Source organism: Ochotona curzoniae, unplaced genomic scaffold, assembly GCF_017591425.1.
Source record: "Ochotona curzoniae isolate NIBS_2020 unplaced genomic scaffold, NIBS_Ocur_1.0 contig_2294, whole genome shotgun sequence".
NCBI classification, from domain to species: domain Eukaryota; kingdom Metazoa; phylum Chordata; class Mammalia; order Lagomorpha; family Ochotonidae; genus Ochotona; species Ochotona curzoniae.
Window position 1 is genome coordinate 492,163 of NW_024465405.1, and position 27,297 is coordinate 519,459.

The window sequence follows — 27,297 nt, forward strand, 5'->3', positions numbered from 1 at the left end:
GGAGTTCTTGTCGTGGACGGTCGTGGGCAAGGGCCCGAGGCGACCGCCTGGACGTCCTGGGGACAGGCCGCGCTGCTCCTCCTCGCATGCAGTCCCTGATCTTTGCCACAGACGGCCAGGCTTGCAGGGGGCTCCGGAGGTCGTCCAGCTGGGTGGGGGCCTGGAGCTTTGAGATCCACCCGCTCAGCTACCCAGGGTCCCAGGCCAAGCTTCTCCCTAATCTGCACCAGCAGAATGCCTGCTATGCAAATCCCTCAGTCCTCCCCTCACCCGGCTAGCTGTAGGCCCTTAACTTGTTTCCTAAAGAAATGCAGAAGCTCAGCCCTGTGCTGTGGTGTAGTAAACTAAGCCTCCATCTGCGGCACTGACATCCCACATCATCGTTGGTTCAAGCCCCAGCTGCTCCACTTCCCATCCAACTCGCTGCTAATGCGCCTGGGAAAGCCATGGAGAATGGACCAAGACCTTGGGACCCTGCGCTCACATTGAAGGCCCAGAAGAAGCTCACGGCTCCTGACTTTGGACTTCCCCAGCTCTGGCGGTTGGAGGCATTTGGGGAGTGAACCAGTAGACTGGAGATCTTCTTTCTGGGTCTCCCACAAGAGCCATTCTCTACTGCTTTCTCAAGCACTTTAGCAGGGGGCTGGAAGTGGAGCAGCTGGGACACAAGCCTGCTGCCTATATGGGATGCTGTCTCTATATACTGAGGTTTAGGCTGTTATGCCATCACACCAGCACCGTTTTTTTTTTGTTGTTTTTTTTTTTTTTTTTAATTTGTATTCCAGAGCCTTCGAAAGTTCTGTTCCCTTCATCTGGGGTTCATTTTATCACCTGCTCCACTCACCAGACCCTCTGTTAGGTTCAGATGATACAAAATGGGAGCATGACGCTGTGCCTTTGTAAGCAGGCAGGGGAAGTAGGTGTGGGTACAGTTGGTCCTGGAGGAGGCAACCTTGCCCCAGTGGGGGAAGAAGAAGGAAGAGGAGAGGGGTTCATGGGAGACTTCCTGAGGGTGGTCAGGTCTGAGCCAAAGTTTGCTGAGGAGGTAGGCTGAGAGCCTGGGGTGGTGGTCAGCAGATCACCCTTGGGAGGCCTTCTGGTAGGGTGCAGGGGCTGGTCTGGGCCGTGACTGGTCCAGAGGAAGGCTGGCGAGGTGAGTGGTCCTTAAGCAGCGACTGGCTGAGCCCTGCTTGCTATGTCCATTATATGTGAGATGTTCTCTCTGAGTGTGTTTGAGCATCTGCTGTGTGCCAGACCCCAGGTGCAGAGCTGCACAGGCTCAGGGAACGTGGCTTCACGTGGAGGCACATCTTAGGGCGGGGCAGACACGTGACTGAGGGCACCTTTACACCAGCTGGAGTGGGGCAGCCCAGGACTGGAGGGATAGGCTGAGCCATTAGGAAGGGTGGCCTGGGCAAGTCTCTCCAGGTGGGGGACTTTAAGCAAGGGCCTGATTGAGATGAGGTGATGGCAGAAAGGGCCAGGGTGGGGGCAGCTCCTCCAGACCAGAAGTGAGCTCTAGGGGTCCAGCAGTGTCCACCCTTGGTGGTGAGTGGGGCTCCATATGCAGAGCACATGGCAGATGGAAGAGGTCCAGGTGTATAGGGCTCTGAGCATTGGGCTGCAGGTGCCTGGAAGCAGGTGGAGCCCCCAGGAGGGGTTGGGGGTCCCAGAAACATGTGTACAGGGCGTGGCAGTGGAGGTGGGAGAGGAGGATTGTCGTCCTGTTTCATAAATGAGGATGAGCTGTCTGTGCCAGTGCCTTGGCTCAGGTGCGGGAGGACGGCGTGTTGAGTGTTAGAGGCCCCATGTCTCGGCCCCTCGGCAGCTGTGGCCAGCCACTCTGAAGGACTGCCCAGGGAGATGGGAGCCCAGGGGAGCAGGAAGGTGGAACCATTGGCACCAGCCATTAGGAAGGCTGATCCATCCACGGGGGCTATGTGCAGCAGTGCGGAGGGCTGGAGTCCAGTCTCCCTCCCATCCCGCTGGGATTAGCGGGGCCCCTAAGGATAATCCAGGCCAGCGCCCCCGTGGATGGGTGCTGGTGTCTGTGCAGTAGGTGTGAATGACAGGAACGTGTGAAGAGAACTGCTCCCCTGCTTGGCAGGGCCTGGAGAGCTTCCAGCTGTTTGGCAGGGCCCGGTGGATTTCTCTCTGACCACCTTGATGCAGTCTCACCCCCTGTTTGCATGGACACTCAACCACCCCACTAAGAATTCTGCAATCTATTAGGCATAGTTTGCCCCTGTGAGATGGCTTTTACAACCAACATGAGCTTAAAAGTTAATGTTACTGATAATGTCTTGGTGAGTGGGCCTTTAACTGCGCACAGGAATACAATTAGGCCCATGCTGTTTCCAGACACCTTATTGTGTGCCTAACCATTGCTCTGAGATCTGGCCCAAATATTTAGCATGCTTTCTGGGAAATGGCCTGATAAGAGTTTCACAAACTAATGGAAGTGATGGGAGTATGGGTTGAAATTGCTATGACAAAAAATATAGCTACTGGGACCCTAAAAGCTATCCTGTTACTGGGATCCTAAAGGTTATCCTGTTTTAATTACTGTGACCCTAAAGGCTATCCTGCTATGACAAAAATATAGTTACTGTGACCTTAAAGGTTAGCCTGTCCTTGCAACTCTCAACTCTTTAGAACATAGTAAATGTAGTTGCTTTGGCTGCCTTCATAATTTTTTAACTAGAGGAAATATAGGGTGACTTTACTAACATCATGTATACTTTTGATTATTGTTTGATCATTTATGAGGTTGTAGAGCCTGCAGTTGTAGAGGGATTTAATGTTTAAAACTTTTGTCTTAGATTTTTATATTTTTTCTCTTTTGATGTATTTCTCTCATTAAGTGATGGATAAGTTATAGAATAAGAATTGTAGTAGGAATGTATTACTGAATAAGATGTGTCGTCTACTGAGAAAATGTTGGCTGCAACATCAGAATGGATAATGCCCTGTCTTAAGGTGAAACTATCTGTAGAGTTATCTTTGGAAACATTTACTTGCCCATTGTAGAGCAGAAACCTAAATGGAGTAAACAAGGCTCATTGCTAATTGCAGTTCTTTCCATCGTTGTAACTCTGGCTTAGTTAACAAACTGTGTGGGCCTGCAGACCTAATGACCTTTGGTGCCAATACCCTAATCCCCATAAACCAAGGTCTCAGACCTTTTCCCATGCGTAATTCAAGGTAGGGGTCTGGTTGCCACAGGCGGCACCAAGGATGGGACCCAGACTTGAGGGAAGTAAGTAGGGGCTGGCAAGCCGAGATAAGCAAAGAATGTGGGGTCCTCCCTCATTCACCTCTCAAGCTGTTGTAAATTGTGCCCCCCTTGAAGCTATGTCAAAATGCCCTAAAAAAAGACTGTGTACTGCTTCTGTATAAATAAAGCGGACAGCTTTCTCGCGTAGTCCACAATGATGTTGGAATTGTAGTGATCCGTCTCTTTTTTCTTCTTTCTACGCCTACTTCACACACCCTTCTCGAGCTCCGAACTCAGCTGGAGCTGGACTCCGGCAGATGGGTCAGCAGAGAAACAGCTGTGGTGCTCACAGGTGCCAGGGTCAGGGCATGGGCCTTGCCGGGGGTGTCCTGCTGCCCAGTGTGGCCTGCCGCCTGGCTGTGACTCCCATGTGTTGGGAAATGCAGCTTTGCTCTCCTGCGTTTGCCTTGCAGAGACTCTGCTGTGAGCATTCCGGGCAGCGGTTCACTATGGGCGACATTCTGGCTCACGAGTCGGAGTTACTGGGAATAGTCAGAGAGGTGAGTACGGGTGCCCTGTGGGGTGGCTCTTCTGTCGGCACATCGACACCGTCATTCTGTTTTCCATGTGTTTATAGATTGATTTTCTGAGCTGGAATCTTATTTTTTTAAAACTTACTTATTTATTTTTATTTGAAAGGCAGATTTACAGAGAGGAGAGACAATAAAAAGAGAGGGAAAAGAGAAAGAGATCTTTGGTTCACCCTCCAAATGACCACAATGGCCAGAATTGGGCCTGTCCAAAGCCAGGAGCTTCTTCCAGGTTTCCCACATGGGTGCAGGGTCTTCAACTGCTTTCCCAGATGCCTTAGCAGACATTTGGGTGCTGGGACCAAACAGGTGTCCTTATGGGATGCTGCAGGTGCACCTTTATCTCCTGTGTCATGGCCCCACTGAAAGCTTTTAGAGTCGGACACACAGCTGAAGCGGTCTCCATCTTACTGCAGGGTTGAGCTGTCTGTCAGACCTCCAGAGATGAGACAGCAGAGCAGGAGGAGGCCCCTGCTTTGGAAATGCTCGAGGCTGTCGCAGCAGAGGGCTGGGACCAGGCCTGGGCACATGGCCCAGAGCAGAGGGAGACCAAGGGGTGCAGCCGGGTCAACGTGAGCTGAGGGGGCGGTGTATAGAGCACAGAGCGGAGGGCCTGTGAGGGCCCTGCTGCCAGATCACTGGTGACAGGGACCCTGGTGTGTGTCTGGCTTTGCTTTATTAATCTTCATTAAAAAAAAAGATGTATTGATTTTTAATATTGGAAAGTCAGATTTACAAAGAGAAGGAGGGACAAAAAAATCTTTCATTTGCTGGTTCGCTCCCCAAATGCCTATGCTGGCTGGAGCTGAGGCGATCAGGAGCCAGGTCTGCCACTTTGGCGCAGGATCCCAAGGCGCTGGGCCATCCTGTGCTGCTTTCCCGGGCCACCAGCAGGGAGCAGGAAGGCAAGTGGAGCAGCCGGGACATGAACTGGTAGCCACCTGGGATCCCAGGCACATTTAAGGCAAGGATTTAGCCACTGAACCATCCCAGTGGGCTCTGATTAGTGAGTTCTTAACAGGATTCTTAACTACTCCTCCAAAGATAACAGATTCTCCCGGATGGGTGGCAGGGTTCCCGTAAGATCGTTACTGGTGATACTATTCAGCTGGTATAGTCACAGCTGAGGCAGGATGTGTAGATGCTAAAGCAGAGAAGAATACATGTATTTATGCACTGCTTCTAGTTTTATTTAGTTATAACTGAGCAAAAATATATTTAAGATGTAGAACTTGGGCCCGGCGCGGTGGCGCAAGTGGTTAAAGGTCCTCGCCTTGCACCCCCGGGATCCCATATGGGCGCCGGTTCTAATCCCGGCAGCCCCGCTTCCCTTCCAGCTCCCTGCCTGTGGCCTGGGAAAGCAGTCGAGGACAGCCCAAAGCTTTGGGAACCTGCACCCGCGTGGGAGACCCGGAAGAGGCTCCTGGCTTCGGATCGGCATAGTATCGGCCCGTTGCGCTCACTTGGGGAGTGAATCATCGGACGGAAGATCTTCCTCTCTGTCTCTCCTCTCTGTATATCCGCCTTTCCAATGAAAAAATAATAAAAATAAATCTTTAAAAAAAAAAAAAAAGATGTAGAACTTGATGTTTTGATATAGGTAGATGAAATAATCACGACGGTCCATCTCTTCTCCATCCATCACCTCACTTAACTGGGCAAACGGATTTTCCACCAGCAGGTTCATTCCCCGAATACTTACAGCAGCTAGCGCTAGGCCAGGCAGGAGTCCAGAGGTCAGACAGTCTGGTTCTCCCATGTAGGTGGCAGGGACTGAGTACTTGGGCCATCGTGTGCCGCCTGCCAGGGTGCATGTGACAGGAAGCTGGACTGGAAGCACGGGCTGGGACTCGGCCGTGCACCACCCAGTGGCTCAACAGCCGCACCGAACACGCACCACAGAGCGACCTTCCGGCTCTACTCTGTGGATTTTTTGAAATGCCTTCATACACACCACGCACACACGCACTCACGCACTCAGTCTGCTTTCCTTCGTTGTTCTGTTGACAGCTTTCAGAGGGGTTCCATAGCTTGGCAATGATGAGCATGGGGGTTCAGAGCGCCCCCTGGAGCACTGACTTTCCTTGCTCTGGGCTGCAGTGGGGTCGTTGCGCTGTGCAGGAGCTTTCTGCAGGAGTTTTCCGAGTTGACTGCTGTTTGCACCCCCAGCAGCTGGGGCTGAGGCTCCTGTCCCCCTGCATCTTTGCTGACCGTTGTGGGCCTTTTGGTAGCAGCTGTCCCGGCAGGTGCTAGGTGATCTCCGTTGGCCATGGCTGGGTGATTAGTGGTGTTGAGTGCCTTTTCACATCCCTGTCACCTTTTGCGTGTCTTTGACAAAATGTCTTCTTGGGTCGTTTGCCCGTTTTTCAATTGGACTCTTTATTTTGTTGATGTGGAGTTGTTTGATTGCATTCTCTTGCTCTTTTTTTCTTTTCGTGTGTTCTCTTTTATAGTATTTAGATTTTGCTGAATTTGAAGAGACTCTGAAGACGTTTTCAAAGGAATGCAAAATCAAGGGAAAACCATGTAAATCAATGGGTGGATCTTTAAGAGACTCCAAATCATTGATAATTCAGGTAACAGTTTCCTTATTTTTCCTCTTTTTAAAGCATTTTTAAATTATTTGAGAAGCAGAGAGGAAGAACTTCCATTTACCAGTTTATTTCCCAAATACCCTTGGCAACCAGAGCTGGGCCAGGCTGAAACGGGGGTCCAGGGCTCCTCCCATCTCCCTCCCGAGGGGCCCTGGGTTTGAGCTGTCACCCCTCACTTCTCTGGGCATGATGAGCAGGAAGCTGGATTAGTGGTGACTTCCCCAGCTCTGCCTGAGCTGGAATGAAAATTAGAAACTAGTAGTCGTTACTAGAGTGCACACAGATGCATCTTAAAAAGAATAAAAGTGTAGGTATTTATTTGAAAGGCAGGGATGGGAGTGGCACCTGGAGAGGGAGAAAGAGAGACAGATTCCAGCTGCTGGGTCACTCCTCAAGTGCTCAAAACAGCCAGCACTGGCCCAGGCTGATGTCATAATGGACCTGTGTGTGGCTGGCAAGGACCCTGGTACTTGAGCCATCACCTACTGGGTCGTATCCCCCACCCACTCCCAGGTCGTATCTCCTACCCCCTCCCCATAGCCTGCACACCAGCAGGGAGCCGAGTCAGGACAGGAATCCAGGCTCTTGAGTGTGGGATGGGGACAGCCCAGCCAGGGAGGCTCACTGTGTGCAGACAGGGCCTTAGCTGGTGGGGCATCCTTCAGGGAAGCCGCCTTGCTCCCCAACCCTGGTGTCTCAAGTTGCTTCTGCATAGAGATGAGCCCCTCGGAGCTGCACACAGCTGCGTGGGGACTACAGCAAGTCCCTCTGCCCCACGGAACTTGTGTCAGGTTATGGGATGGAATGAGGACACAGACAGGCAGCCCAAGTCCTGCAGTGTGTCCCAAGTCGGCTTCGTCCAGACAGAGTGGCTGGGCACTTGATCACTGGTTTGCCTTCACATTTCAGCCCAGCTCCGTTTGAAATGCTTGCATGTCTCCTTTGGTACTGTTTCTGTAGTTGTGATTTTAAAAATAAATAAATAAAATTTACCATCTCCACCATTTTATTTTTATTTATTTTTTAAAGATTTATCTTATGTCTATTGGAAAATCAGATATACAGAGAGGAGAGACAGAAGAAGATCTTTTATCTGCTGATTCGCTCCCCAAGCAGCTGCAGTGGCTGGAGCTGCACCAATCCAAAGCCAGGAGGCTCTTCTGGGTCTCCCTCATGGGTGCAGGGTCCCAAAGCTTTGGATCATCCCCAACCACCTTTGCAGGCCACAAGCAGGGAGCCAGATGTGAAGTGGGGCTGCTGGGATTAGAACTGGTGCTCACATGGGATCCTGGTGTGTGCAAGGCGAGGACTTTAGCTACTAGGCTACTGTGCCGGGCCCCATCTTCACCATTTTAAAAAAATAAAAGGGTTTAATTTTTTGATAGGCAGCCTGCACCTTCCTTTGCTGCTAGCCAGTGCTTGTGGGGTGCTGCACCTGCTGCCATGTGGGTGTTGGCTGTGACTGCCGTGGAGGCCAGACACGCTTCCAGCCACAGGGCAATAGCAGTGCCCACCTCCCTGGCCTTGGCATGTTGATGATCAGAGTTCTCATCCCAGAGCCTTGAGTGGCCTGTCCCACTTGCCCTACATAGGAGGGGTCCTGTGGTGAAGCCTGCCCCTGTGGCCTGCTGTGGAACAGCAAGTGCAAAGGCAGCTGTGGGTATTGATCTACGTGGCCGTGGGCCCCCTGGCATCCAGCCTTGGTTCTGTTTCGAAGGCTGTCCATGTTTTCTGCTTGCCACGCTGTCCAGCCCTGACCCTGCAGAGGGTGGGTACAGGAGTCCCTACAGCAGGTCCCAGCAGTCTGCCTGAGTAGCTTGAAGCCCTGAGTGGTCTCTGACCCCTAAACAACAAGACAAGGACTATCTCCAGTGTTGGGGGCACTGCGAGAATTTGGGGTGTCAGCAGGAACCCTGACCCCCACTCAGGTCCCGGCTGTTTTCCTCTCGGCAGAAGGATCTCCTGGTGGCCTTTGACAGCGGCGACCAGAAGACATTCTTCCACCTGTGGGAGGAGCACGTGGCCAGCGCGGTCCGAGACGGCGACTGCACGGCCCAGAAGCTGCAATTCTACCTGCACATCCATTTCGCCATCTTCCTTCTGAGACACCGTGCGGGGAGGCCGGTAGGTTTGCTGTTGATGGATCCACGAGCAGGGGGAGGTGCGCAGGGGAAGTAGTGGACTTGGGAGGCTGCTAGTTTTCCCAGGGGAGCCCTGGTCGAGTTTCTTGGTGTTTATAACCATGTTGCTTGCAAGATGCAGGCACGTGGCGTCCTGATGTGTGGCTTCCTACCTCCTTGCCAGCAGTTGCTTGTTTAGCTTACGGGAAGATTAAAGAATTTCTGTAATTAAAACCGTGTTGTCTTCCTAAAGCTGTTAAGACTACTTGGCTACTTAATATTTACATGAAAGGGCGTCAGGAGGTTCATGGGATGAATGAATGAGAAGATAATAGTCATTCGACATGGGCTTTTTTTTTATTTAAAGAGAGGAGAGATGGACAGGGTTCCTGTGTGTGCAGGGACACAAGTGTCCACGTGGGATGCTGATGCTGTGGATGGCAGCTGTATCCAATGTGTCACAGCGCCAGCCCATTTGTATGCCCATTTAAAATTTTTGGTTTTAATTTAAAAATAATTAATAAACATGTTTTGGGAATTTATTTTTTATAAGAGTTATTTTTATTGAAAAGGCAGATATACAGAGAGGAGGAGAGACAGAGGAATCTGTCTGAGGGTTGACTCCACAAGCGGCTGTAACGGCTGGAGCTGAGTCAATCCAAAGCCAGGAGCCAGAAGCTCTTCTGGGTTTCCCACACGGGTGCAGGGTCCCAAGGCTTTGGGCCGTCCTCAACTGCTTTCCCAGGCCACAAGCAGGGAGCTGGATGGGAAGTGGAGCTGCCTGGATTAGAACCAGTGTCCATACGGGATCCTGGCACATTCAAAGGCGAGAACTTTAACCGCTATGCTGTCGTGCTGGGCCCTGGAATTTAATTTTTAAGTGCATTGGTCAGAAGAAGATCTCTAACTCAAAAAAATGTGTGTTTTCTTTTTCATATTTTTTTTAAAGATTTATTTTTATTATGTTTTTATTGGAAAGACAGATATACAGAGAGGAGGAGAGACAGAGAGGAAGATCTTCCATCCGATGATTCACTCCCCAAGTGAGCGCAACGGCCGATACTATGCCGATCCGAAGCCAGGAGCCTCTCCCACGCAGGTGCAGGGTCCCAAAGCTTTGGCCTGTCCTCGACTGCTTTCCCAGGCCACAGGCAGGGAGCTGGAAGGGAAGCGGGGCTTCCGGGATTAGAACCGGCGCCCATATGGGATCCCGGGCATGCTAGGTGAGGACCTTTAACCACTTGCGCCACCGCGCCGGGCCCTTCTTTTTCATATTTTAAAGATTTATTTTAAAGGCAAAGAAAGAGAGGTTTATTATGCTTGTTCATTCCCCGAAATTGCTGCAACAGCTGAGCTGGGCCAGGGCAGTGCCAGGAGCTTGGGGCTTTGTCTGGGTTCCCACGTGCGTGTCAAAGCTGGTTCACTGTCTAGATGGTCACAACTACGGGATCTGGGCCCAGGCTGAAGCCAGCAGCTAGGAGCTCATTCCAGGTTTGCCACATGGCTGCAGGGACCCAAGGACTTGGACTACCTTCTGCTCTTTTCCCAGGCGACAAGCAGGGAACTGGATTGGAGGAGGAGCAGCCAGGACTTGGACCCGCGCCCATATGGGATGCTTGGCACTTCATTAAGGGGGTGGCAGGTGGGAATTTGAGATGATGTTTGTTGAGTAGAGAAGGCGCATCTGCCTGGACAGGTAGGGCTGATGGCTGTGACCTGGCTGAGCCCCAGGTGCATGTCCCCCTCCCCTTCCCCAGGACAAGCAGGAGCTGGACGACAGAATGTCGTACTTCAAGACCTACCTGGAGACCCGAGGGGCCGCGCTGAGCCAGACCACCGAGTTCCTTCCCTTCTACGCCCTGCCATTTGTGCCCAACCCCGTGGTCCACCCATCATTTAAGGAGCTCTTCCAAGTGAGTGCCAGCCTCGAGTACTCCGGGTTTCTGACTGGTAACTTCCAAAGCTGCAATTTGCATAGATGATTGCTTTAAAACCTACAGTCATCCAGTGAGACTGGGTGGTCCGTGTCTGCACCATTAGCCATCCTACACTAGCTGTCATATACCGATCGGAAGCCAGGAGCCAGGAGCTTCCTCTAGGTCTCCCACACAGGTGCAGGGTCCCGAAGCTTTGGGCTGTCCTCAACTGCTTTCCCAGGCTACAAGCAGAGCGCTAGATGGGAAGTGGAGCTGCTGGGATTAGAACCGGCGCCCATATAACCTCCCGGGCATGCAAGGCGAGGACTTTAGTCGCTAGACCACACTGCCGCTGGCCCCATCTGTCGTGTTTCTTGTGCATAGCTGTAGACCTGGGTAAGGCACAGTAATGCCCATAGAGTGATACTGTTTATAACAGCAAAAGACAAAACCCAGAAGCAGCCCAGTCACGCGGCGACGGGCTGCTGAGTCTGTTCCACTGTGTTGTGTTCATAGTCTCATGTTCCCGTGCTGGACTGCGACGCCTGTCAGAATGTAGGAGCTTAGCCACATAGTGACTGACTTTTTCTTTTTGAGATTTATTTATTTATTTGAAAGTCAGTTATGGAGAGAGAGTTCAGTCTTCCATCCACTGGTGCTCTTTCCGAGATGGCCATAATGTCTGAAGCCAGGAGCTTCTTCCAGGTCTTCCACAGGGGTGCAGAGGCCCCAACACTGGGCCATCCTTTGCTGCTATTCCCTGCACATTAACAAGGAGGTGGATGGAAGTGGAGCATCTGAGTCTTGAACCAGCACCCATATTGGATACTGCCACTTTGGCACCTCAAGCAGAGGTGCAATGTGCTACACCAAGGCTCCATGTCCCACCCCCTCCCTGACAGTATGAAGTAAGCCAGGTAGAAGGGAAGACAGGTCATAGTGCCTAGGGTTAGAGCTCCAAGCAAACAAAACAAAAGGAGTGGCCCCCTCCTCTCCTGCAGACATTGAAGGGGAAAAAACAAACCGAAACCCTATCCCACCCACCCTCCTGGTGGGAACCCTCCCACCACCACCACCACCACCATAATCCGAGGCCCACGTGGGCTTGCGTCCCTCTCAGTCATGGAAACAATGTCAAAACAAAGTTTTATAGAAGGCAAAGATTCTTTACCTGCTTGTGGGGCAAAGTTATTTTCTGTTTCCATGACAAAAAATGACTTTTGGGTCTGGGAGTTTTGGCATATGTGTTGATGTGTGTAAGCAGTGCCCACCCCGGAGGGTACAGCACCTGGTTCACCCCCTGGTGGACTGCACGGAGTTAAGCCTGGCTGATGTTTTCCGATTATTAGCTTCAGCAGATTTTCTCACGCCCTGCGATGCCATCCTGTGGGCTGTGCTGCGAACGCAGACTGCCGTGGGTATTTTAGCATCCTGTCCCCAGTAAGGCCCGCTGCTTGTCCTGTCTCAGTATTGAGAGAATCCTGCAGTTACGGACAAAGCTGGTTTCACGGGGAGCCCCGCTCCAGGCTGCTGGCTTAGGCTGTCTGCCCACCCATGCGGGGCCCTTCCCCTTAGGCCTTGGCTTTGTTCTCTGGGTTCTCTACATTGTGTCCTGGGGAGAGCTGTGTGTTCCCACCGGGAGCTGCTGGAGTTCACTGCGTCTCCTCCTACCTGTATCCCCTTGGCCCTCTTCTCTCACACCTCCTCCAGGCACCTGCTGCAGTGTGCTTCCGCTTCCCACTGCATCTTCCAGGACTGTTTTCCCCCGATTGTGTTTGTGACAAAAATGCATTGAACATGAGGCTTTGCATTGGTGCCGTTGTTCAGCGTGCTGCTCAATACTGTGAAGTGTATTCCTACAGCTATGCACGCCACGTGTTTAATTTATTTTTAATCATATAAATTGTATTTTTGATAATTTTTACATATTTGATTAGAGTGTGAAGGGTCAAGGGCTAGAGGAAAGTTGGATAAGACCATTGTTTTCACATTCTCTTTTTTCTGGGGGAAGGGGAGGATAAGGGGAAAAGCCACACCCTGCCTCCCAGCCATCCCACGGTCCCTGATGTGGGCGTGCTCCAAGGGCAGGTGTTTTATTAAAGTAAACTTTTATTTATTTTAAAGGCAGATTGATAGAGTAAGAGAGTGAGAGGAGGGGGGAAAGGCAGGAGAGAGATAGACATGTGTTCTGTGTGCTGGTTCACTCCCCAGATGCCACGTCAGCTGGAGCCAGGCAAAGCAGGGAGCGCCTGCCGCCCCAGGCCCAGTGCTGACTGGTGCCATGTCCCCTGTCTGGGACTCTGGCAGGCCACATGCCGGGTGACTTACTCATATCTGTTTTCTAGTTCTCCGATCCACCACTCTGTCATGTTTAATTTATCCTTCAGCCTTCCTATAGAATTTGTCATTTTTTTTTTCATGCAAATCCTTTTGTCTTTATTCAGGCCTGCTGGGTGGTTTCTGCAGGGCCTGCACTCACCCACCTGGCCTTCACCCAGCCTGGGCTTCGTGGCCTGCTCGTTGCAGGATTTTTTTTTTTGCTAGATTTTTGGTCCTGCTGAGTTTGGCTTCTGCCTCACTTGGGGACTTATTTCTTATTTTTTGTTTGTTTTGTTTTTTTATTTGTTTGTTTTGTTCTTTGCTTTGATAGATGAGTTTATTTTACTGGGAACTTGAGGAGATTTTTTGGTGACTCAAGTACAGTTTGTTTCTCTTTTGGTGACCCAAAAGGAGTTTTCTTCTTATGTTATGGTATATTATTTTTCCCAAAAAAAGTTGGGTGACAGACCGGATGGAATGATTGGAGATGGTGGAGGCCTGGGGTGGGGGCAAAAATGGAGAGGAAGACAGAGCTTGGGGAGATGGGAGGTCTGTGGGTGTGGGGGCGTGGCAGCCCAGGAAGACCGTGGGGTGGATGCTTGGTGTGGGCTGCTGTGGCTGGGTGGCTGGCTGCCCAGAAGGATTTGTGGGCGGAGCTCGAGTCCTTGGTGTCCCTCGCTGCAGAGTGTGCACTCACTTCCAGCTGCAGCTCCTGACTGCAGTGCCCTGCTAACACAGACCCATAACTGAGTGCCTGCTATACGCGTGGGAAAGCCTGGTGGGCTTCCTGGCTCTCGGCTTCCCAGATCCTGGACCAGCCCTGGCCAGTTTCTCTCTTTCTCTCTCCCTGTGTCTTTGCCTCTCAAAAATAATTTTTTTTAATTAATTTATTTTTATTGCAAAGTCAGATATACAGAGAAGAGAAGAGACAGAGAGGAAGATCTTCTGTCCGATGATTCACTCCCCAAGTAGCCACAATGGCCAGTGCTGTGCTGATCCAAAACCAGGAGCCAGAAACTTCCTCCAGGTCTTTCATGTGGGTCCTGGTCCCAAGGCTTTGGGCCGTCCTCGACTGCTTTCCCAGGCCATAAGCAGAGAGCTGGATGGGAAGTGGGGCTGCCGGGATTAGAACCGGCGCCCATTTGGAATCCTGGTGCATTCAAGGCGAGGACCTTAGCTGCTAAGCCACCGTGTTAGGCGCTCAAAAATAAATTTTTAAACAGGTATAAGGCAAATTCTCTGGACAAAGTTTGTGCTTGACTTTCCTACGTAAAGATCGTTAGATACTTGTGTATAAGTAACTTTTTTCCTTCTTAATAAGCACTATTTGAGACGGTTTCTGTGTAAGAGACCGTTCTCAGTGTGCTGGGCCGTCTGTGGCGGGGTGGTTGCTGGCCTTTCTGTTCCCTAGCTGAGGCCTGCGGCACCAGGCCTTCCCTTTGGGAACCTCTGGGTAACGTGGTGCTAATTGTTTGTGTCACGTGCGGTGCCACGCATGCCTAACTGTGCTGCTTACTCTTTGGTATTCAGCTAATAAGGTTATTATGGGTGTGTTTAAAGCCCATGAAATATTCAAATCATGTCTGGGGTTATTTTTTCCCTGCTTACAAACTCCTCTCTTCCTTTACGGGATGGATATTTGAATCTTCAAGCTTTTTTGTGTTGTTGTTTTTTTCAGTTTCACATCACTGGTGAATCTAGTTTTTGGTTTCAGTAATTCCTGCAGGGATATTAACCTGAGAGCAGCAGCTTGGCAATTCTGTCGTCACTCGGCTATCTGGTGTTCTTATTGTTGTCTATCTCTTAATTTTTCTTTTTTCCCTTCAGGAATCCTGGATTCCAGAGTTGAAGGTAAAATTGGAGAAGTTTCTAGCATTGATTTTCAAAGCCAGCAGCACGCCCAAGCTCGTGACCATCTATGTATCCTTTACAAGCAATTGGGGAGCCCTTGGGATGTTGAGGCAGATGTCTTCTGGGGAGCCTGTCCTCCCCCGTACAGGTGAAGGCAGCATTAGCGGGGGGGCTTGCCAGGGCCTGTCCGGGGTCCGTGTCCAGGGCGCTGAGTCCTCAGGCTCAGCCAGGGCCTGTCCGGGGTCCGTGTCCAGGGCGCTGAGTCCTTAGGCTCGGCCAGGCCTTGCTGTGACGCTGTAGCCTGCACGCTGACAGGATGGCAGGAAGCAGTCTGGAAGAGAAGTGCGTCGTCATAGAGCGGTCATCCCCTACTTTCAAGGCTGGGTGCCTTGGCAGCCATCTAACTGGACATTTGAGTTGTGACTGAATTTGAAACCACTTTACTTGATTCGCACACCATGAGATTTTCCCATCAGGGGTGTCTAATCCAACCATTTTTAGCACATGTGCAGAGCTGTACAATCATTGCCATAATCCAGCTCAAATTAGGGCAGGCTAGAAAACTGTATTGACATCTATTTGAAAGGACCAGAGAGAGGGAGAGGAAGGAGACCCCAGTCTGCTGCCTCTCTCCCTGGGTGCCCACAGTGGAGGGTGGGTCACGCACACGCCAGGAGCTCGGAGCTCAGGCAGGTTCCCATGTGGATGCCGAGAACCCGGCCACTTGAGCCACCAGCGGTATGGGAGAGCAGGTAGCTGGACCCAGAAACAGCCTGGACGTGAGCCCCAGGATGCAAGCCTCAGCTGGGACATTTGTTAGTAAACAGGCTCACTGACTAGCCGTCCCTAGGGAGCCAGGTCCAGCCACCCACCGGAAGCTCAGTAGTCCTCCCATGATACTTGTCTCTTTATCTGAAGCAAGGCTGTGTCCATGGTTATTTCATAACAATGATGTGACATTCAGAATCATGGCATTGGTGCCTGCTTCGTGTAATGAAACATGCAGGCTCCTCCTTCCGCTGCCTGTCTAACCCCACAGTCCGGGGCTCCCTGTTCCTAGCCCGGCTCTTGTCCCTGGGGTCCTATGACCTCTGTCTCACCTCCCTCTGCTTGCCCAGCCTGTGGGGTCCTCTGTCAGCCCCCCTAGGCTGCCGAGGAACTGTCTAGGTCAGATACGAGACAACTCTTCTGTGTGCTGTACTGTTCTGAAGCCTTTGGTCAGATCCATCCCAGTACCCAACACTTACAGCCTTTGTAGATTGGCCCTGTCTGTCCTTTGTGTGGTTTCTAGTGAAATTTGAACTTTCCAACTTGGTTTCATACTCTAATATGCTTAAAACTTATGGGTGTCCATGCACCTGGTACAACGGCTTAATGGCTAAATCCTTACCTTGTAAACTCTGGGATCCCATAAAGGCTCCAGTTCATGTCCCAGCTTCTCCACTTCCCGTCCAGTTCCCTGCCTGTGGCCTGGGAAAGCAATGAAAGCCTGGTGACCCCGCACCCGCATGGGAGGCCTGGAAGCAGCTCCTAACTCCTGGCTTCAGATTGCCTCAACTTTGGCCGATGCGGCCATTTGGGGAGTGAACCAGCAGATGAAAGATTTTTCTCTCTGTCTCTCTCCTCTCTGTAAGTCTGATCTGCCTTTCCAATACAAATACATAAATCTTAAAAACAAAACAAAATAAAAAAACTCACAGCTGCTCATCTGTTGGGGTTGTATTAGTGAGTTGGTAATGTACTAGTGTGTTAATATAGAACCCACTCGGGGCAGGCATGAGCAGCAAGACATCCCTGAGACTTACTCCCAGTGTTGGTAACTGTGAGCTGCTGATGTTAAAAGTCCTCAGGTCTGTGGCTCCTGTGGTCACATTCGTCCTACTTTGAGGCTGATCTGAAATCTAGCCGGTGACTAAGTGTAAGCGTTAAATGCCTTCCATTACATGGCAGAATTTGCAGTTCAGTTCACCACACTAAGCTTCTCTGTGATTGAAATGCTGTGGTGGGGAACCAGGGTTGCCAAGCCAAGACCCAGACAGGCCCCGTCTTGCCGGGTTAGGGGTGCAGGAGGCAGGCGGCATGCGGCCTGGGAACTCCTGGTGGGCGGAGCCTGTGCAAGGTGCTGTGGCAGTGCTGAGGCAAGCTGCATGGGATCGGCTCACTGAGCTGAGGGATCAGCCTGGAGCAAGCCGGGGCCACGCTGCATGGGATCGGGCTCACTGAGCTGAGGGATCAGCCTGGAGCAAGCCGGGGCCACGCTGCATGGGATTGGCTCACTGAGCTGAGGGATCAGCCTGGAGCAAGCCGGGGCCACGCTGCATGGGATCGGGCTCACTGAGCTGAGGGATCAGCCTGGAGCAAGCCGGGGCCACGCTGCATGGGATCGGCTCACTGAGCTGAGGGATCAGCCTGGAGCAAGCCGGGGCCACGCTGCATGGGATTGGCTCACTGAGCTGAGGGATCAGCCTGGAGCAAGCCGGGGCCACGCTGCATGGGATTGGCTCACTGAGCTGAGGGATCAGCCTGGAGCAAGCCGGGGCCACGCTGCATGGGATTGGCTCACTGAGCTGAGGGATCAGCCTGGAGCAAGCCGGGGCCACGCTGCATGGGATTGGCTCACTGAGCTGAGGGATCAGCCTGGAGCAAGCCGGGGCCACGCTGCATGGGATTGGCTCACTGAGCTGAGGGATCAGCCTGGAGCAAGCCGGGGCCACGCTGCATGGGATTGGCTCACTGAGCTGAGGGATCAGCCTGGAGCAAGCCGGGGCCACGCTGCATGGGATTGGCTCACTGAGCTGAGGGATCAGCCTGGAGCAAGCCGGGGCCACGCTGCATGGGATTGGCTCACTGAGCTGAGGGATCAGCCTGGAGCAAGCCAAGGCAGGTTGCCAGGGTCAAGGTCCATGTGGTGACCCTGGAGAGCTGAGGAGCCTGGAGAGCATTTTAAGCAGAAGGACCTGGTTGTATTTACTTTCCCCTGTCCTCTCCCCAGCAAAGTCTTTTATTCCTGACTCTAAGTTGATGAAACTTCTAGAAAATTTGGAAAGCAAACAATGTCTGTGTTTATACACACTACTCCCAAAATGTGCAGCGTGTGAGATGAGCACACACATATACACACAAATGTGTATTTTAAAATATTTATCAAGAGAACATTTTCATATATCCTCACATAGTCTTCAAAGACGGGTTAGGTTGTCTCAGAAGGTCACTCGCCTTGTGTCCTGGCAGTTCTGCTCTTTGCCGCCTGTCCAAGAGAAATGACACAAGCTCACACGTGGGAGGGTACAGTCCTCTTCTTCCTAGCCCGGAACGACGGAGGTGCCAGCTGTGCTCTTCCTGTGCCATAGAGGCTCGGCCACGGAGACATGACGGGCCTGTTCCTGCTCAGCAAACGTGGACTTCACGCACGGTATGCTGCAGGAGAGGCCCAGGCACCACGCTGTGCAGTGCCATCTGGGTGAAAGGCCCCGAAGAGGCAGAGCTCGTTGGTTTGTCTGAGCAGAGACAGAACCAGGCCAGGGGCTGCAGAGAGGAAGGGCCAGTGAAGGTGGAGTAAGCGCTCGCAGGGAGGAGGAGGGCGGTGTTATGGGATGGATGAGAGTGGCGTCGCACGGCTCTGTACATTGAACGCCACTGGGATGTATGTTTGCCATGTGTCACGTGACTGAAGCTGCTCCCGGGTGAAAGAAGCTCAAGAGGCTGAAGGGGTGAGCTCTGAACCCAGGCAGCCTGGCCCAGGGGTGCCTCCCCCGCTGCAGCACCAGGCTGTTGTGATCCCGTCTGCTTGCTTAGGATAACAAGAGGGATCCAGAATCGCATTGTTAGAACCTTTTGCTCCTAGAAGGGGGTCAGAAGGCCACATGGAGCCTGGCAGTGGTGCTGAGCCTGGGCTTAACTCTGAGAAGTGAGAGGATCTGCTTGGCCACCTAAAGCAGGTGCTGTCCATGGAGAGCAGTATTCAGAAGTGGCCTGCACTGCCTCCAAGCCTTCTGTCCGATGACAAGGCCCAAGTTGTACATCTGCAGCCGGCCACACGAGGTCAGACCGGTCCAGAAGCCTGCATGCCTGTTTTCCTGAACTTTCGTCCTCATCCCAGCAGGAGAATGGGCAGAGTAACAAAGGTATCAGCCCCCGGGTCAGAGGTCTTGTAAGAACAGCTTTGCCAGCTTGAGTTTGGGGATGGGGTGGGGAGAGCCATGGGTTTCAAGGCAGCGTACTTACCCCATGCTGTGTACTCTACTTCCCTGTAGCTCCCTTTTACAGGGTGGCCACTAACGGTGCCTCTAGGTTCCTGGAAATGGAACTAAAAGATAAGCTTATTTTGCGTTAAAAAAAAATGAGTTTCATGCATAGTTTTCTCCTAATACACATTTTTCCATGACATTTTTGGGAAAAAAAAAGTCCTTGTATGCACAGATTTTTAAAAAATATTGCATCTAAATATACATATTTTCTGATTCCATCCCATGGGCTTGCGGCACGCCCTGGTGCTGCTGTTAGGATCATCTTGCATATCAGATAGCTCATCCAGGTAAAGTCTGAGGCGGGCACTATACACATGCCGTGGGAAACCCCTGCAGTAGCATGGTGTCTTTAACATCCACCTTGAACTTGTCAAATGAGGTTTTCCCACAGTGTTGATAAGGGGTACCCCTCTGTCTTAGTGCATTTTCTGTGGCTGTATGTGAATGCCACCAACCGAGACGGGTCTGAAGAGTAAAGGTTTATTGGCTTAAGGTGCTTGAGGTCCAAGGTCAAGGGGCCACATTTGGTGAGGGTCTGTGGGGTCCTGTGGCAACATGGGGTATCCCATGGCAGGGCTGAGTTGGCTTTTAGCATGGGACCCCCTGTCACATTGACCAGTAAGCCATGATGGGCAGCAGGACTCTCCTGCCTCGGTCCCATCATGGAGGCCCCACATGATCTCATCCTGTAGCACCTTGCACTGGGAATTCAGGCTCACAGTGATACTTGTGGGGCAGGGGACGGGAGGGGAGGGTACTCAGGCAGAAAGAGATAGCTTCCATTCACTGGTTCGTTCCCCAAGTAGCTGCAATGCCTGGGCTGGGCCAGCCAGGAGCCTAGAACTCCTTCCAGGTCATTCCTGTGGGTATCAGAGGCTCGGGCACCCAGGGTCGTCATCTGAAGCTTTCCCAGGTGCATTAGCGGGGAGCTGGGTCAGAAACAGAGCTGCTGGGACTTGCACCAGTGCTCAGAAGGAATACTGGTATCACAGCAGTTTCTCTAGCTGTGCCACAGTGCCGGCCCTGCAGACAACTTTCCACTGGGAGCTGGTTAAGTGGGCCAGTTTACAGGTACAGTCAGCACAAGATGGGGAGTGCAGGGAAGAGCCCATGCTTCTAGATGTTCTAGCTGGATCTTTACTTTGGGATTTCAGCATGGGGCCTGGAGTTTGCGAGCCCTCTTTTGGACCTGTTTTCACTGTGTTACCCTGGGGCAGGCCAGCAGAACATCTGTGACTTAGGCTGTAGGTCTGGCACACTTGGCCATGTGCACCTGCTGTGTGCTTTTTTTGGGGGGGGGGGGAATTGTCATGGAAGTCAGAAATCAGTGGTAGCACCTGTCTGCCAATTAGCTGATCAGGTGTCACCAGCTGTAGTCATCGCAGACCAGCAGCTGCTAGCATGGCACACAGAACAATAGACAGAGTCGAGAAGTTAAAAAGAAAGGTTAGTGCTGACACTGGCACAGCCTCCCATATTGGAGTGTTGGGTCTAGCCCTGGCTGCTGCACTTCTGATCCAGCTCCCTCTTGATGCTCTTGGGAAGGCAGCAGATGATGGCCCAAGTCCTTGGTCCCTGCATCCATGTGGGAGACCGGGATGGAATTCTTGGCTCCTGGTCTCAGACTTGCCCAGACCCATCTGTTGTGGTCTTACGGAGTAGGATGAGAAAGGTGAACCAATGGATGGAAGAATTCTCTCTCTCTCTCTCTGTATGTGTGTCTGTCACAGTCTTTTAAATAGATAAGTAAAATGTTAAAAAGTAAAGAGAAAATAATCCTGTTTGTAGCTGCCCAGGATACCAGCGAGGTGAGGTCTTCAAAAGCTGGCCATCTGCTTAAGTGAGGTCTTTGGAAATGACCATGAAACATTTCAGCCTGCTTGCCACCTTCTCTCACTCCTATAAGCTGTGAGCAGGTGGTGTCTTTGTCCTGCCACTGTGCCACATGTCATAGATTCTAACTCTCCTTTCCCACAGCAGAATTAATACAAATTGAGTAATTATGTTTGGTAAATTGCAGAATGAACTATGTTAGCTTGTTGTTACTATAATGAAATACCTGAGACAACTAAATTATACAGAGAAGAGATTCAGTCATGGTTTTGAAGGTTCAGCTCTCACCTGTGGAGACCCCATTGGCTTGGTCCCTGTGGAGGATGCCAGCACAGGCCCTAAAGGTAGGGAGAGGGTGGGGGTAGCCAAGTTCAGACCTTGTCACAGCCTTCCTGAAGAATCCCCAGCTCCCATCCTGGGGACCAAAGACAAGTTCACTCATTCCTTGATGAGACATGGCTCCCATGCATTGGTTCATGCCCCTTGTGGGCAGGGCCTGGGCCTGGTGCCAGGCTAATGCTCAGAACTGGGATTGCCATAGGGCGGGCGGCAGGAACAAGACAATTGTGGCTATCCCTGTTGCCCCCTGGGTGTGCATTGGCAGGAGGCTGGGACCTAGCCTTTAGCACATGGGGCTTTGGGGGATCTTCAAGCTATAGCCACATCACCCAGCTTCTGCAGGAAGAGCTCCTCCCTGCAGCCGGTAGAGCCCCAGGGTGCCTGGGGCAGTCACACCGATGCTGTGAGGTCATCTGGCCCAAGGAAGGGGTTTTGTGTTAGATTCCTCATACTGAAAAAGTTAGCATAGATGTTCTTAATATTTATTACCCAGAGTAGGATTATCTTTGGATACTTCAGTTTCTCTCATTCTGAATTTAACACTCATAGCCAACTTTGGTAATAGTGCACGTTTAATGTGTGCTAATAGGGTTGAAGAACGAGCTTGATAAGTCATTTCCAGGGGCATCCTCTAGAGCCTGCAGTCCTGGGTGTAAATTTTTAAATTTTTATTATTTTTTAAAATATTGATTTTATTTCTGTTGGAAATCAGATGTACAGAGAGACAGAGAGGAAGATCTTCTGTCTGGTGATTTACTCCCCAAGTGGCCTCAATGGCTGGAGCTGAGCCAATCCGAAGCCAGGAGCCAGGAGCCTCTTCCAGGTGCAGGTCCCAAGGCTTTGGGCTGTCCTCGACTGCTTTCCCAGGCCACAGGCAGGGAGCTGGATGGGAAGCAAGGTCACTGGGATTAGAACTGGTGCAAGGCGAGGACTTTGGCCGCTAGGCTACCGTACAGGGCCTAATTTTTTTTTTTTTTTTTAAGATTTATTTAAAGAGTGAGGAGAGAGCCCTTCAATCTACTGGCTCACTCACAAATGGCCATGATGGCCAGGGCTATGCTAGACTGAATCCGGGAGCTTCTTCAGGATCCACATGTGAGTGCCAGGGCCCAGGGACACAGACCATCGTCTGCTGCTTTCCCAGGCGCATTAGCGGGGAGCTGGGTCGGCAGTGGAGCAGCCAGGACTCGAACCAGTGACGCAGGCGACAGCTTAACACAGGGAGGTTGACAGCGTGCTTACAATACCGACAGAGTGCAACTGGGTGAGCGAGGTCCAGGCGTCTCTGGTGCTGGTGGAGTTCACATGCCTCAGCTTTCAGAGCGCCCTGCCTGCCGCGTGTCCAAGTCTGCTTGCACCGAAAGGACTCCAGGAGGCCTCAGGCACAGCAGCCCGGCGAGGCAGTTAGCACGGTCCCTGTTTGAAGTTCAGGGTTTTGTCGGCAGGGCTCCAGGAAGGCAGTGGTGGAGTCTGGGGTTAGCGCGTATACTTATTAAATCTCTCCTAGTATTTATGACATCCGGTCTCTAAAATGAAGACCGCTGTTGTCAGTCTGGCTTTGGGGCAGTGCTGCCTCCCTCGAGAGAGGGAGAAGTCAGGCAGGCCCAGAAGCACTGGTCTCTTGTAGCTGTGACCGTGGTGGCCCAGTCCCCGCCTCAGCAGGACCATCTGTCGGGGAGCTGACAGAGGAGCCCAGAGCCCTCCATGCTGCTTGTTCGGGCCTGGTGGGAGTGGACTTGGGCTTTATCAAACTGGCAGAATATTCTAGACTCCTGTTTATCTGCCAGCATTAGTCACATAGCCCTGATGCCATTTTAAGTGAAGAACTGCCCTGTAGACAAACTCAGTGCAGAAACAGAAAAAGAGATGGGTGTGTGTGGCCGAACTGTTTTGGCAGCTGAGATTAGAAATAAATGAGGGGGCCCAGCGGCGTGGCCTAAAGTCCTCGCCTTGAACATGTCAGGATCCCATATGGGCGCCAGTTCTAATCCCGACGACCCTGCTTCACATCCAGCTCCCTGCTTGTGGCTTGGGAAAGCAGTCGAGGATGGCCCAAAGCCTTGGGACCCTGCACCTGTGTGGGATACCTGAAAGAAGTTCCTGGATCCTGGCTTCGGATCGGCACAGTACTGGTCATTGCGCTCATCAGACAGAAGATCTTCCTCTCTGTCTCTCCTCCTCCTCTCTGTATATCTCACTTTGTAATAAAAAAAATTAATAAATCTTTAAAAAAAAAGAAATAAATGAGGGCTGGTGATGTGGCATAGTAGGTTCAGTGTCTGCCTGTGGTGCCAGCATCCCATATGGGCACCAATTTGAATATTGTCTGCTCCACTTTCAATCCAGGTTGCTGCTAATACACCTGGGAAAGCAGCAGAAGATGGCCCACGGGCTTAGACCCCCGTGCCCACATGGGAGACCAGGGTGGAGTTCCTGGCTCCTGCTGTTAGCCTGGCTGTCTGTTGCAGGCATTTGTGAAATGAATCAGTGGATGGATGATTCTCTCTCCTCACCCCCATGTCTCCTCTCTGTGTAACTCTGCCTTTCAAGTAAAATTAAAAAAAAAAAAAAGAAGAAGAAAAATGTTCATTTTGGTTCTTAGAGAGGAGAGCTGCAAGTGACAGCATGGGCTTCAGTCTGGAAGTGCTTAAGAAGCAGCTCATTTGCAGTCAGTCACAAGCACCTTGTCCACGAGTGCGGCTGGGGCGGAAGCAAGGTGTACACCTGGATAGCATCTGCTTCCCTGTGCCAGCAGAAGCTCAGGCCGAGACGTGGCGAGCGTTGGGGCAGAGTGCGGGTCTGCCTGCTGCCTTTTGGGCTGACTCTCTGTAAATTGTCGCCCTAGAAATGCTGCAGCAGCTGCACCAGCAGCTGGTGGAGGCGGAACGCCGCTGCATGACGTACCTGAAGCGCTACAACAAGATGCAAGCTGACTACCACAACCTCATCGGTGTCACCGCAGAGCTGGTGGACTCCCTGGAGGCCACCGTCAGTGGCAAGATGGTAAGAAAAACCCCCGAGTTGTGTCCATGTCCACTCTGAGATAAAGCGGTGGGGGCTGGCCGTGTTCACAGCGGATTCCTGGGCACTCCAGCTCCTCTGGTTCTCTCAACACTAAGGCTTTTCTTTCACTTTTATTAAAAGACACAGAGACAGATAGAGACCCAGACCTTCCACCTGCTGGTTCATGCCCCAACTGCCTGCAGCAGCCAGGAGTGGGCGTGAAGCCCGGAACTCAGTGCAGGTGCCCACGTGAGTGGCAGGAGCACGGCAACCTGGTCGTTGGTCTGCTGCCTCCCTGATGAACGTGAGCGGGGAACCCGAGTTAGAAGCAGAGCCGGGGCTGGACCTGAGATGGCGTAGGGGCCTCTGGGTGGCACAGTGTCCGAGCCACTGTGCAAGACATCCGTCGTGTCAGCCAAGAATCAGAAAAGAAGAAAAAACATGCTGTGGGGGAAGAAGGGGAAGAAGCCCTTGTGAAGCAGGAATGACACGCTTTCCACATACTGATTTTGTGTCTCGCTGCTTTGCTGAAGCCTGTTAATCACCAAGGTTTGGTTAATTCTCCCATATTCTAGATTGGCAGCCATATTTTCCTTAAACTACAATGTTTGTAGTGAGAATTTTTGTCCATTTACCATACGTGGTTTTTTTCTTCACGATCCATTAGCCTAGGCCCGTAGACGTTGCTAAACCTTATGATCGCAAACGTCGCTGTCTTATTCCTGACTTTTCATGTGACTTTTGCTTTTCCCTTCAGAAATAATTAGGAAGTACCATGGCATCTCTGTGGAGATGGAAATCTTTTCAGGGCGGGTGCCATGGTGCAGCACATGAAGCCACAGCTGGGACACGTGCGTCCCAGGTGTCTCAGAGCAGCAGTTCCGATCCCAGCTGCTTGGCTGCCATGCCTGGAATGCAGTGGGTGCGGACAGCCCGAGCACGTGGGAGACCCCGAGGGAGCTCCTGGCTCCCGGCCTCAGCCTGGCCCCATCACAGCAGTTGGAGCCGTTTGGGAAGCGAACCAGCAGACTGCCTTCTTGTTCTCTGTCTCTGTGGCCTTTCAAGCAAATAGAATCCTTAAAAAATAAACCTTTACATACATTTTAAAAACAAGTAGCTGTGGGTTCCCGCTGCGCCTGTGAAGAATAACGCATGGAGACCCGTTGTCAGGTTGCCTGGTTCCCCCGGTTGGTAGTACTTTTTGAACCTGTAGTATGACGGGCAGTGTGGTGTGAGTCAGCATCCCATAAGGGTGCTGGTTCTAAAGCTGTCCCAGCTGCCCCACTTTGGATCCAGCTCCCTGCGAAAGGCCTGAGAAAGCAGTGGAGGATGCTTGGGCCCCTAGTGCTTGGGCCCCTGCATCCTTGTTGGAAACCTGGAATAGACTCCTGGCTTCTGGCTTTGGACCAACTCAGTCCTGGCCATCGTGGCCATCTGGGGAGTGAACCCGTGAGTGGAAGAGCTCTCTTCCCTTCTCTTTCAGTACTTCTGACTTTCAAATAAAATGAAGAAACCTAAAAAACAAACGAAAAGGTGGTATAAAGTATCACCACCAGGTCTGCCACTGATGTAGTTGGTATGATCTACTGATGCTGTTCAGACTCCTGCAAGTTCTGCTTACACTCGTGTGTGTGTATTAAGTGCTAACTGCCTTTATCACTGGTGTAAGTTAGTATATTGGAATTTTTAGTAACTCTTAAATCTGATTATAAAATAATACACATAGAAAAATTGAAAAATGCAGACCAATGTGAAAATTAAAATGTTCAAGTTCCCTGTAATTGTGTCAATTAGCAGTGCGCACTGTGCAGTACCTAGCCGGGTCCGGGCTGATGTCATCTGCTGTCTTCTGACTGCCCTGAGCGTCCTGCAAGCAGCAGCTACAGACCTGCCATCGCTTGGCATTGCCATGCCTACCTAGTGTCAGCTCCGTGTCCTTGTACCTTTATGCTATTTCCACATTTTCATTATCTTGTGATTTATGTATATCTTCCATTCATCTTACATGGAATTGGACATTTCTCTTTTATGGATTTTTTTAAAACTTACTTTCATTTACTTGAAAGGCAGAGTGACGGAGGAGAGGCGAGGAGAAGGGAGGGAAGGGGAGGAAGAGAGAAGAGGAGAGGAGAGGAGAGTTGAGGACAGGAGAGGAGAGGCGAGGCAAGGAGAGTTGAGGAGAGTTGAGGAGAGGCGAGGGGAGGCGAGGAGGGAAGGAGCAGGCTGGGTCTTCCCTCTATTAATTCACTCACCGAATGCCTGCCAACAGCCAGAATTGGGCCAGGCTGAGTGTAATAGCTGCAAATTCCAGCTGAGTCTCCTCTGTGGGTATCAGGGACCCAAGTACTTGAGCCATCATGCGCTGCCTCCCAGAGTGACTGAACATGAATCTAGATTGGAAGTGGAATACCTGGGACTCAAACTGGCACCCTGATTAGGGATGTGGGCTTAACCCACTGCATCACGGAGCCACTCATGGGCATCTCTTCTTGTTTTTTTTTTATCATTTAAAAATATTAATTTATGAGAGAGAGATTTCCCCTGCTGGTTCACTCCCCAGGTGGCTGCAGTCAGCACTGCCAGGCCAGTCTGAGGCCAGGAGTTTCCTCTGGGTTTCCCATGTGAGTGCAGGCACTTGAGTGAGCACTGCTCCATCCAGGCACAGTAACAGAGAGCTGGATGGGAAGTGGAGCAGCAGGGACTCGAACCGGTGCCAATATGGGATGCCAGCGTTAGAGCCAGCAGATTAACGCACTGCACCACTGGACATTTTTATGTGCTTCTTTCATTCATCTAGTATTAGAATTTGGTTGGGTGTTCCCGACATGCCAGGCGCTAGTCTGAGTGGTTGGGACACAGCAGATATTCAGACCATACCAACCAGTAGAGGCTGACATTTGCAAACAGTAACCAGAGGAGGTAAATCCTGTGGTGTACGGAGTCCAACTACAAAGTGAAGGCAGATGAAGGGGCCACAGTCTGGGATGCATGTGTGTCTGGACAGGGGGCAGCCACGGGCAGGCCTGTCCCTGGGCCGTGGGGAGAAGGGAGGAACCTGGGCATGCTGTTGTCAGAGAGAAGACATAGCGCCTTCAGGGGTCTCCATGTGGATGGGATCCCCAGTGTGGGGACACAAGGAGCAGTACAGAGCTGGTGTGGGCAGGAGACGGGGTGAGGCCAAGTGTGCCTCCTTGGGGCTGCGGGAAGCTGGAGCTGTGCACTGAGGCCACGGCAGGGTGACACCGTCAAGTGCAACGTCCGACAGCTG

At 51.6% G+C, this 27,297-nt stretch overlaps 1 protein-coding gene across 1 annotated transcript in view; it reads left to right on the plus strand.

Annotated features, from left to right (window-relative positions):
- Positions 1 to 27,297, plus strand: part of ARMC9 (armadillo repeat containing 9) — a 106,247-nt gene that overhangs the window by 137 nt on the left and 78,813 nt on the right. The window contains exons 2-8 of the mRNA XM_040972285.1: positions 3,691 to 3,777; positions 6,261 to 6,383; positions 8,355 to 8,525; positions 10,279 to 10,434; positions 14,584 to 14,676; positions 18,707 to 18,731; positions 23,872 to 24,029. Coding sequence (XP_040828219.1) covers positions 3,727 to 3,777; positions 6,261 to 6,383; positions 8,355 to 8,525; positions 10,279 to 10,434; positions 14,584 to 14,676; positions 18,707 to 18,731; positions 23,872 to 24,029 — 777 coding nt within the window. The 5' untranslated portion in view covers positions 3,691 to 3,726. The remainder of the gene's footprint in view (positions 1 to 3,690; positions 3,778 to 6,260; positions 6,384 to 8,354; positions 8,526 to 10,278; positions 10,435 to 14,583; positions 14,677 to 18,706; positions 18,732 to 23,871; positions 24,030 to 27,297) is intronic.